General features: G+C 41.6%; 1 protein-coding gene across 4 annotated transcripts in view; it reads left to right on the top strand.

Annotated features, from left to right (window-relative positions):
- aggf1 (angiogenic factor with G patch and FHA domains 1) overlaps positions 1–12,374 on the top strand; it is a 57,417-nt gene that overhangs the window by 2,628 nt on the left and 42,415 nt on the right. For 2 of the 4 annotated variants that reach the window (XM_072547596.1, XM_072547587.1), the window contains 2 exons: positions 3,150–3,326; positions 5,044–5,228. In XM_072547596.1, coding sequence (XP_072403697.1) covers positions 5,058–5,228 — 171 coding nt within the window. In that variant the 5' untranslated portion in view covers positions 3,150–3,326; positions 5,044–5,057. The remainder of the gene's footprint in view (positions 1–3,149; positions 3,327–5,043; positions 5,229–12,374) is intronic. The other 2 variants (XM_072547578.1, XM_072547568.1) reach the window with 1 other exon arrangement.

Raw genomic sequence — 12,374 nt, 5'->3', positions numbered from 1 at the left:
GTTAAGTTTCACCAACTTATAAGAAGGTATCTTAAGCCAGGTGGCAATATCATAACTGTTCTCTCTCTAAAATCAACTTAAATTTACTATACAGGCTTTGCATAAAGTTAAATTCTTTAGATTTTGTGTCCACAGCTGTGAAAAGAAAAATTACAGGAAGTTGTATTTAAATAAATCACCAAAACTAAGTGTACACTGATCACTATGCACATTGACTTATCGGTATTAGAAGTGGAACACTTTGAAGAGGTGGGATGGAATGTCATGGTGCAGCAGTAGCTTAAGCTATAGTCACCGTGTGCTAGCACTGTGGAGTGAAGATACAGGAGTTCCTAGAAAATACAATGTGACAGTTTAAAAATATCAGATCTGAGAGTATTAAGTTCTGAGATCAGTGAAACAATTCTGGAAAAATCCAGTTAGCCCTTGGAGTCTGGTCTGCTATTCAATAAGATTATGACTGAGTTAACTCTATATACTTGGATATCCTGGATTAGTGGTGCTGGAAGAGCACAGCAGTTCAGGCAGCATCCAACGAGCAGCGAAATCGACGTTTCGGGCAAAAGCCCTTCATCAGGAATACTTGGATATCCCTCTAACTTTGGTTAACAAAGTTACTTAATTTCTATCTTGATATTAACCATTAGTATAGAACCGTTTTGTTTTCTTCATTACCAAATTGACATTTGTCAGAGTTGAAAGTTTCTGTCACCCTTTGCATGTAGAAGTGTTTCATAATTTAATTCTCAAACAATCTGGCTCTGATTTATAATCCATGTTCCATAGACCTAGAATCTATATCTATCAGAAATTATTTCATTTATCCTCTGTACATCTTAATATTTTGAGAATTTTAAACAAATCACTCAACAAAAAAACTGTACACTCTACTTGCAGTTCAGCCAGGTATTACTGTAATAAATCTGTTTTAAATTATCTTCATGACCCGTATATCTTTCCTGCAGTGTTGTGCTAAGAATATCTCTCTGCTCTAGGTCAACTTGGTTATATGATCCTTATTAAATAAATATTCACAGTTTAATGTTGCTCATGATCTTTAGTGATCTGATGAGTACTAAGAAAGCCATTTGAGTGTCAATCAGCAGTTTATTGCTGAGTGGGTGCTGATCGAGAGTAGACTGATGGGGTGGTAATTTCTAGGTTGAATTTGTCTTGCTTTTTATGTACAGGATGTACCTGGGCAATTTTCCACATTGTCTGGTAGATGCTAGTGTTGTACCTGTACTGGGAGAGCTTGGCTAGGGGTGCAGCAATTTCTGGAGCACAAGTCTTCAGTACTATTGCCAGAATGTTGTCAGGGTCCATTGCCTCTGCAGTATCCAGTATCTCCAACTGTTACTTAATATCACATGGAGTGAATTGAATTGGTATCTGCAATGCTAGGGACCATTGGAGCAGATTAAGATGAATCATCTGCTTGTCACTTCTGGCTGAAGATTGCTGTGAATATTGTAACCTTATCCTTTGCACTGATTTGCTGGGCTGTTCCACCATTACTTGGGTGTGACAGGACTGTAGAGCTTAGATCTAATCCATTGATTATGGGATTGCTTACCTCTGTCTACCACTTGCTGCTCATATTGTTTGGCATGCAAGTAGTCCTGTTTTGTAGCTTCACCAGGTTGAAACTTCATTGTCAGATATGCCTACTCTGCTCCTGGCATACCCTCCTGTAGTCTCCATTGAACCAAAGTTGATTCCCTGGCTTGATGGTAATGGTTGAGTTGGGGATATACTGGGCCAAGAGATTACAGATTATGCAAGAGTACAATTCTGTTACTATTGATGGCCAACAATGCCTCATGGATGCCTGAACTTGAGTTGTTAGATAGTTGTCCCATTTAGCACAGTGATAGTGCCACCTAACAGAATGGAGATTATTCTCAGTGTGAAGGCAGGACTTCATCTCTACAAGAACTGTGCCATGGTTGCTCTTACTGATACAATAATGGACAGATGCATCTGCATCCGAAACATTGGTAAGGAGAAGATGAAGTATGTTTTGTCCTCTTGTTGTTCCCTCACCATCTGCTGCAGACCCAGTCAACAGCTATAAAATTTAGGACCCGACCAGCTTGATTAGTAGTACTGCTGCCTAGCTACCCTTGGTGATGGACATTGAAATCTCCCACCCAGAGTACATTTTGTGCCCTTGCCTTTCTCAGTATTGTTTAACATAGAGGAGTATTAGATTCATCAGCTGAAGGAGTACTGTATGTAGTAATCAGGAGGTTCCCTTCTCCATATTTAACCTGAAGCCATGAGACTTCATGGGATTCAGAGTCAATGGTGAGGACCTCCAGGGCAACTCCCTCCCTACTGCATACTGCTGCGCCATATCATCTGCTGGGTCTGTCCTGCCAGTGGGACAGGACACATCCAGGGATGGTGATAGTGACGTCTGGGATATTATAAGGTATGAGTCCATGAGTGTGGCTATGGCAGGCTGTTGCTTGACTTGTCTGTGAGACAGCGCTCTCAATTTTGGCACTAGTTCCTAGATGTTAGTAGGGTGGACTTCGCAGGGTCAACAACGCTGTTTCTGCCAATATCTTCTTCAGTCCCTACGTTGATGCTAGTTAATCCATCTGGTTTCATTTCTTTGAGATTTTGTGACAATTGATATAACTGGCTTGCTAGGCCATTTCAGAGTGCAGTTGAGAGTCAACCACATTGATGTGGGTCTAGAGTCACATGTAGGCCTGATTTGGTAAGGACGGCAGATTTCCTTCCCTGAAGGACATTAGTGAACCAGGTTTTTCTGAATGGTTTCATGGTCATCACTAAACTTTTAATTCTAGCCTGTTTTTTATTATTGAATTCAAATTCCACAATCTGCCATGGTGGGATTTGAACCTTGGTCCCCAGAACATGAGCTGAGTTTCGGGACTAGTAGTCTGGCGATTAATACAATTGGGTCATCACATCCCCCTGGACCTGATTTACCCTTGTCTATCCTGGGATCTGTCCCCAACCCTGCTTGCACTCAATTCCCCACCCACCCCACTGACCTCCAGGAACCTCATTCTTCTAGTGACGTGTTTGCCCCCCACAGAATCCCTTTTCCCTAGGGGCTCCATCCACCAGTTTCCCCAGGGACCTGATGTTGTTCCTTTGAATTGCTCTAGACTTGACTACCCCTCACCCCAGGTGCCGAACTTCCTGGCCTCGCCTCGTTCCACATTCCCTGCTCCCACGCTGGATCTGACCACCTGAGTCACGTTTCCCTACTTGGGGCCCATTCTGGATCCATTCTTCCATCTGGCTGTGCCTCCAACCCCTGCTGACAAGAGAACTGTCAGAATGTAAGTACAGCTCATCACTTCTGAAGGAGCCTTGATTGGAGTATCCTATCAGAAAATAGGTTCTTGATTAGTAAGAGGAACAAGGGTGATGGGGAAAAGGCAGGAGAATGGGCTGAGGATCATATCAGCCATAATTGAATAATGGAGCAAATAATGAAGAGCTCTTTTATTTTGTTGAAAAAATGAATGGAAAGAGTGACAATTTGTGTGTGGTTGTCACTCAGAGAATCTATCCCAATATTTTTAGCTGTTTGCATGTGTCAAGGGGAGCTTGAGTCTTCGTAACAAAGCTTTGGGCCTCCCTTATCTATTGTCTCCATGTTCGGATCCACCCCTTGGCTACTTTCAGTATCTCCACTTGTGTCTGTGGTTCGGAAGCAGATCATTTTTGTTTCTGTTTGGGTCAAACTGGATCTTGATGTTGGGCGTGTTCCATCCACCTGGAGGAAAGTGAGCACCATTGCTCTATTCTCCTCTGTTAAAGTTCAGAGTAATTGATTTCTTTGAGCTCATGCACAATTGGATGAGTGGTCTAATAAGCATTTGTTTCGTAATATAACTATTTGTTGTTGCTCTCTTTTTGATGTGAAAATTGGAGAGTTTCCTTGTATTCTGGTGATTGCATTCACCAAGTAAATGTCACACTGGTTTGTAGTTACATAAACCAATACATTCCAATATTGGCAATTAATAGCTAATTAGATATCATGGAAGGTATCTGTTCAAAGGTTAGTAGTATGATTCCTTCAAGTACTTTTAAAATGCACTTCAGTTTTTAATGGGGGCACATTTTTTTTTAGTTGAGAAATCAAGTTTGTTTCTGACTGTTGACTTCTGTACCAGCTTTTAATTCAGAGTGGTGGAGCACTTGGACTGATGAGGATTTCTTCTGCACTTTTATTTTTCTTTTTCTTTTTTCTTTTTAGCAGCATATCTGACACTCCAGTTTTTTTTTTTTTATTTACCCCCACATTACCGCCTAACTGTGGTAGTGTTTATTTTTTTCCCCCGGCACCCATGCTGTGTGTGTGCAAGTGTGAGAAACAGTGAAAGACACAAGCTGCATGAATCTTTATTCAAATTTCCACCACCAGGAAGAAAATAAACACCCGAGTGGCCTGTGACAAGCAGTGCCCTTCACATCAAAGGGCAATGCTGTTTGATCAAACAGTGGAGGGGAGGGCAGGGATTCCTCTCTGTACTCTTACGTGCTAAGCACCTATTGGAGAAAATTTACATCCCAGAAAGTGGTCACTTGGCTCATTATGTGTACTTCTGTCTTTATAATCAATTTGATTTCATTTTAATTAAGATGTGATCATTGTAGTTATTGAAAAACCTAATGAAATGTTTGTCTTACACGGTTCAGTTAATAAATCCATCTCTTGATCATGAGGAACAAGGTTTGAGCCCCAGTCTAGGACCTAAGTACAAAAAAACTGATGGTTGGCACTCAGTGAAAATGTTGCACCAAGATACTGTTTCAAGACATTCAACTAACGACTTATCTGCCTGCTCAAGTACATATAAAAGGTTCCATGGAACTATTTTAAAAAATAACAGGGGAGTTACCCTATTAACCTGGTTAATGTTTATCCCTCAATCAACATTTCAGAATGACTACACTTTGTTGTGGCATGTTTTGAAATGCTCAGTGAACAGCATTAAATAAAAGCCAAGTTTTTTTAAAATGGATGTTGTGTTCTGTTTTGTGCAGGTTATGGTTATAACATGGCAACCACAGATGGGGATCAGCACTCAGAACCTGACTCTGAACTTCATGATCTAAGGCAGAAGGTCAGAAATTTGGAGGAAGAGTTAAGGTGTTGTAAAAGTCAGATTCACGCTTTGCAGCAAGAACAAAGTCACACTAAGAGCTACAATGAAAATCTTCGCAAGCAGGTAATCTTATGTCAGGAAGTAACGTACAACAAAGTTTAAGTCCAATATCTATGTTAAATTAAAAATATTTTCTGCAGTAAAAGTTGAAATGAAATATACTAAACAATAACTGTTTTATGTCTGGAGTTCATCATACAATGATTACAACACAGGAAGAGGCCATTCAACATGTCATGCCCATGCTGGCCCTCTGACACATTGCATCATCTCCTTTGTGTTTTCCTCATTTCCATGCAAAATTTGCTTCCTCATTATTGATTAATTTCCCTTTTGAATTCCTCAGTTGACTCTGCCTCCCCCCATTTTTGGACTATGAATTCCAGATTCTAAACACTTGTGTGCAATAGGTTTTCCTTGTGTCATCATTGTAGTTTTTACCAGTTGCCTTAAACTTGTTTTCTCTGGTTCTCAGTCTTGCCACTAAGGGAAGTTTTTCCTGATCTACTCTATCCTGACCTCTCATGATTTTGCATACCTGTCAAATCTCCACTCAGTCTTCTCTAAGGGGAATAATTCCAACTTCTCCAGTTCAAGTGACTGAAGTTACTCATCCCTGGAACTATTTTTGGAAATCTTTTTTGCACTTCGTAATGAGTAGTACCCACAACTCTGCTTCATTTGAGGCTGAATCTGTACTTTAAACATGTTGAACATAACATTTTTGTATTCTGCACACCTGTTTATAAAGCCCAGGAACCAATACGCTTTATCAATCACTCTCCCACCCTGTCCTAGTGCCATCAATGATGTATGCACATATGCACCTATGTGTCTTTGCTTCTGAACCCACTTTAGAATTGTGCCTCATAGTTTATATTATCTCTGCATTCTTCTTACCAAAATGAATCATTTCGTGTGGCTCTTTTTTTATCTGCCACTTGCTCACACATTACATCAACCAGTGTCCTTTTGAAGCGGTCATACTTATGGTTTACAGTTCGTCCAGTTTTTGTTTTTTCCACAATTTTAAAGTTGTATCCTGTACACAAAGCTCTTGATCATTAAAGTATTAAGAACAGGGATCTAGAATAAACCAATCTCCAGTCCAAACGTCAACTGTTCACCGCTACTATTTGTTCTCTGTCACTCACCCAATATAATTTCCATTGTGACTCTCTATCCTCTAAGGTTTTAACTTTGTTCACAATTCTGTTTGCCAGTTTACCAAAAATATTGAAATGATTAGATTCTTTCTTGTCAGAAATGGTCATTGCCTGGCACTTGTGTCGTGTGAATATTACTCGGCAGGCCAAACCTGGATGTTGTCCAGATATTATTGCGTTTGGACATGGACTGCTTCTGTATCTGAGGAATCATGGATTATGGTCAATACTTGGCAATTGTTCTCAAATGTCCCCATTTCTGACCTTACGACGGAAGGAAGGTCCGCTGCTGATGAAGCAGCTGAAAAGGTTGGGCCCAGAATAGTATCCAGAGGAACTCCTGCAGCAATGTCATGAGTTGGGGTGCTTGGTCTTAACAAATCACAATCCTCACTCTTTGTGCTAGGTATGACTCCAACCAGTAGAGAATTTTCCTTCTATTTCCTATTGTTTTTAGATTTGCTAAAGCTTCTTGATGCCTCACTTGTTCCAATGCAGCCTTGATATCAAGTGAAGTCACACTCGCCTCCCCTCTGGAGTTCAGTTCCTCGCAGCTTTGGTTCAACTAGGAACCAATGAGGTCAGGAGCTGAATGGCCTTGCCAGAAACTAAACTGAGTGTCAATAATCAGGTCATTGTTAAGCAAGTGCTGGTTGATAACTTGCTTAATATTTTACTGATAATTAAGATCAAACTGATGGAAAAGTAATTGGCTTTTGTGCACAGTGTCTACCTGAACAGTTTTCCACATTTTTGTGTTGATGCCAGTATTGTAGCTTTTTGTTAATTCACATGAATGTCGCTGGCTCTGTCAACATTTATTGCACGTCACTAGTTCCCTTTAAGGTGGCAGTGAGCTGCATTCTTGAACTGCTGAAGTCCATGTTCTATAATAGAGAAGGCAGGCCTTTTACTCCACAAGGAATGTGCAGTGGTCTCTCTTACCGATACGGTCATGGATAGATGCATCTGCAGCAGGCAGATTGGTGAGGATGTTTTTCCCTCTGGTTTCCTTACCACCTGCCGTAGACTCTTTCTGGAGCTATGTACTTTACAACCTGACTTGCTCGATCATCTGTGCTGCAGCTGACCCACTCTTGGTGTTGAACATTGTACTCTTGGTGGGGTATTTCTTTCAACGCCCTTGACACTCTCAGAACATCCTCCAAGTGTTGCTCACCACTGAGGAGCACTGATTCACCAGCTGAGGAAGTATGGTATGCAATAGTCAGATGGCGGTTTCCTTGCCCATGTTTAAACTGGTGCCATAAGACTTCATAAGATCTGACATCAGTGTTGAGGACTTCCAGGTAAAAAGACAAGGACTGCAGATGCTGGAAACCAGAGTCTAGATTAGAGTGGTGCTGGAAAAGCACAGCAGGTCAGGCAGCATCCAAGGAGCAGGAAAATCGACGTTTCGGGCAGGGTTTCCTGATGAAGGGCTTTTGCCTGAAACGTCGATTTTTCCTGCTGTGCTTTTCCAGCACCACTCTAATCTAGACTTGAGGACTTCCAGGGCAACTCTGTCCCATCATTGTGCTGCCACCTCTAGTGGCCCTGTCCTGCTGTTAGGACAAGACATGTCCAAGTGTGGTGATTTGTGTTTTCAGGGACATTGTTTGTAAGGTATAATTCCATGAATATTACTATATTGGGCTGTTGCTTGATCAATTGGTGAGACAGCTCTCCCAGTGTTGACCACTAGCTCAGATGTTAGTAAGGAGGAGTTTGCAAGGTTGTTTTTGCTGTTGTCATTTCTGATGTCAGGTAGTTTGTCTGGTTTAATTTCTTTGTTGAGACTTTTGTAATGATTGATACAAATAAGTGGCTTGCTAGGCCATTTCAGAGTGTAGTTGAGAGTCGACCACGTTGCTGTAGGTCTTTAGTCACATGTCAGCCAGACCAGGCGAGAATAGCAGATTTCCTTCCCTGGAAGACATCAATGAACTAGTTAGGTTTTTCTGACAATTATTTAGATTCTTACTTCTAGATGTTTTATTTCATCCAAAGTCTGCCATCTGCTATGGCTGGATTCGAATTCTAGTTCCCAAAACATTAATTGAATTGAAATTATTATCACATGTACTGAGGTACAGTGAAAAGCTTTGTCTTGCAAGCAACACAGGTAGATCACATAGTTAAGTAGCGTAGATAGTAAATAATAGGTAAACAGCAGCAAAAACAAAAACACAGGTACAGGTGAATGTTAAGAGTTTGAGTCCATTCAGTATTCTAACAATAGTAAGGTAGAAACTGTTATGAAACCAGCTGGTGCTTGTGTTCAGGCTTTTCTGTACCTTCTCCTCAATGGTAGGGGTTGTAAAAAAAAATTGCCAGGATGGGATGGATCCTTGAGAATGCTGACACCCTTAGCGGATCTGGATTCTCTGGATGGGAGCTTGGCCTTTGTGATTGTCCAGGCCGAGTTCACCACTCTCTGTAACCATCTCCGATCTTGAATGGTACAGTTGCCATACCAGGTAGTGATACATCCATACAGAATGCTCTCGATGGCGCACCTATAAAAGTTGGCAAGGGTATTTGCTGTCATGCCAAATTTCCTCAGCTGCCTGAGGAAGAAGAGACGTTGTTGGGCCTTCTGCTAAGAACCCTGATATCGGAGATCCCATGGGTGTTCTGTTGGTTTGTCTGTAGGTTTTGTTGTTGAAGGTGAAGTGGGTGGTAAGGCATAGATCCACTAGCTTGATGATATTCTCCTTGGAGATGAAGTTAGTGGTGTTTGGTGTATGTGTCTTTGGGTCTTCTAATAGTGTAGTCAGTGTTTCCTTCGCCAGGTTAATGGTGATTGAAGTAAACAGGCTGTTATATCAAAGGAGACTATTATTTCATCCTCTTCTATCTTAGTGGCTTTGGTCTTTAGGAATTCTTATGTGGAGTGGATGGAGTGGTGTGAGTCTTCTACTAATATTTTAGTCTTCAGTGTAGCTTCTTGGCCAATCTGTAAATTGGTGTTCCAGGTAGAGAGTCTGAGTCTGAGGGGGCTCCTGGTTTGTTAATTTTTGGGTAATCCGTAGAAGCGTGGTGTGTTAAATCTGTCTAGTTTCAGTTTTTGAAAGTCGGTCTTATTTATTTCTCCAGATTTCTGAAGTTTTTTTGAGTAGTGCTGTGATTCGGTAATCCAAAATGCCTTTTAAGTATTATAATTAATTGGACCCACTTTCAGCACCTCTTTAGCAGCTCGTTCCATACACACACCACCCTCTGCATGAAAACATTGCCTCTTAGGTCCCTTTTAAATCTTTCCCCTCTCCCCTTAAACCTGAGCCCTGTAGTTTTGCACTCCCGTATCCTGGGAAAAATACCTTGGCTGTTCATCCCATCCATGCCTCTCATGATATTATAAACCTCTACAAGGTCACCCCTTGGCTTCTAATGCTCCATGGGAAAAAAAGCCCCAACCTGTTCAGTGTCTCCTATAGCTCAAACCCTCCAATCCTGGCAACATCCTTGTAAATCCTTTCTGAACTCTTTCAAGTTTAACTATTTTTCTTTTGGTAGGGAGACCAGAATTGAATGCAGTATTCTAAAAGTGGCCTCATTAATGTCCTGTACAGCCACAACATGACCTCCCACCTCCTATACTCCATGGTCTGACCAATAAAGGCAAATGTGCCAAATGCCTTCTTCACAACCATGTCAACCTGCGACTCCACTTTCAAGAAACTACCCTTAGGTCTCTTTGTTCAGCAACACTCCCCAGGGCCCTACCATAAACTGTAAAAATCCTGCTCTGATTTGCCTTAACAAATGCAACACCTCACATTTATCTAAAATAAACACCATCTGCCATTCCTCGGCCCATTGGCCCGTCTGATCAAGGTCCCGTTGTGCTCTGAGATAAATTCTAACTAATTGTGATGTCATCTGCAAACTTACTAACCATAACTGCTATGTTCCCATCCAAATTATTTATGCCAATGATGAAAAGCAGTAGACCAGCACTGATCCTTGTGGCGCTCCCACTGTTCACCGGCCACCAGTCCAAAAAACATCCCTCTACCACTGCCCTCTGTCTTCTACCTTCGAGGCAATTTTGCATCCTGTTGGCTAGCTCCCCCAGATTACATATGGTCTGAGCTTGCTCGCCAGTTTACCATGTGAAACCTTGTTGAATGTCTTCCTGAAGTCCATATAGACAAAGTCTAGCACTCCGTCATCTTCAATCTTCTTTGTCACTTCAAAACACCTAATCAACTTAGTGAGACACAATTTTTCTCCGCATAAAGCCATATTGACTATCTCTAATCAGTACTTGCCTTTCCAAATGTATGTAAATCCAATCCCTCCAAATCCCTTCCACCAATTTATCCACTACTGACATCAGGTTCATTCAGTCTATAGTCCCTGGCTTTTTCTTATCACCTTTCTTAACTAATGGCACCACATCAGTCAAACTCCAGTGTTTTGGTGCCTCACCTTTGTCTATTGATGATACAAATATCTCAGCAAGGAGACCAGCAATCTCTTCCCTAGCTTCCCACAAAGTTCTGGGATGCACCTGATCAGGTCCCAGGGACTGAAACAGCTTTTATGTATTTTAAGATGTCCTGCACCTTCTCTTGTGCAATATGGACACTTTTCAAGGTATCACTTTATTTCCCCACATTCTCAAGCTTCCATGTCCTTCTCCACAGTAAATACTTGGTTAGTATCTCCCCCTTCTCCTGTGGTTCCACACATAGATGGCCTTGTTGATCTTTAAGGGGCCCAATTCACTCCCAAGTTACTCTTTTGTCCTATAATGTATTTGCACAAACTGTTTGGATTCTCCTTAACACTATTTGTCAAAGCTATCTTGTATACCCTTTTTGCCTTCCTGCTATCCATCTTAAGCCCCTACACTCCTCTAGGGATTCACCCAATCCCAGCTCTTCATACCTGATATATGTCGTCTTTTTCTTGACCAGAACATCAATTTCTCTAGTCATCCAGCATCCCCTATACTTATGAGCCTCACCTTTTACACGAACAGGAGCATACTGTCTCTAACTGTCATTATCTCATTACCTGCGAGTAGCCTCTCCTAATCACCTTTTTAAAATTCCTGCCTAATACCATCAAAATTAGTCGTAATCCAGTTTAGAACCTTTTTCCCAAGAGAAGGTCAGGTTTTACTCTTTCTCTAGTACGTACATCCACGTATTGAATAAGCATATTTTCTTGTATGCACTTAACAATTTCTTTCTATCCAAGCTCTTAATACTATAGCACTCCCAGTCTGTATGGAAAATTAAAATTTCCTACCGTTACAATCCTGAGATGTTCTTGCGTATTTGCTTCTCAATTTCCCACTGACCATCGGGTGGCTAACAGTACAATGCCAAAAAGCTGATCATTCCACCCATATAACTTCACTGGATGTTCTCCGAGGAATATTCATAGACTCTCTACAGTCTGAAAACGGGCCATTCAGCCAATTGAGTCCACACCAACCCTCTGAAAAGCTTCCCACCCAGACCCCTCTTTAGCCTACCCTGTCCCTGTAACCCTGCATTTCCCATGGCTAATCCAGAACATCCTTGTATGCTCTGGGCAATTTAGCATGACCAATCCATATAATCTGCACATTGTAGGACTGTGGGAAGAAACCAGAGCATCTGGAGGAAACCTGTGCAGACACTGGGAGAATGTGCACACTCCACACAAACAGTCACCTGACACTGGAACTGAACCTGGGTCTCTGGCGTTCTGAGGCAGCAGTGCTAACCACTGAACCACTATTTGCGATTTTTGAGAAGATTTGTAGCTCAGGTTGAGGATCAGATTGTAAGTTTGCTCACTGAGCTGGTAGGTTTGTTTTCAGACTATGCTAGGTAACATCATCACTGAGCCTACGTTGAAGTGCTGGTGTTCTGCCCCGCTTTCTATTTCTGTGTTTTGGTCTCTTAAGGTGGGTGATATAATTTCTGGTTGTTTTTCTCAGAGGTTGGTAAATGGGGTCCAAATCAATGTGTTTATTGATGGAGTTCCGGTTTGAAAACCAGGCGTTAGGAATTCCCATGCGTGTCTCTGTTTGGCCTGT

The sequence above is a fragment of the Chiloscyllium punctatum genome, chromosome 2, assembly GCF_047496795.1.
Source record: "Chiloscyllium punctatum isolate Juve2018m chromosome 2, sChiPun1.3, whole genome shotgun sequence".
In the NCBI taxonomy this organism is placed as follows: Eukaryota; Metazoa; Chordata; class Chondrichthyes; order Orectolobiformes; family Hemiscylliidae; genus Chiloscyllium; species Chiloscyllium punctatum.
This window is presented reverse-complemented; position numbering and strand designations above follow the sequence as displayed.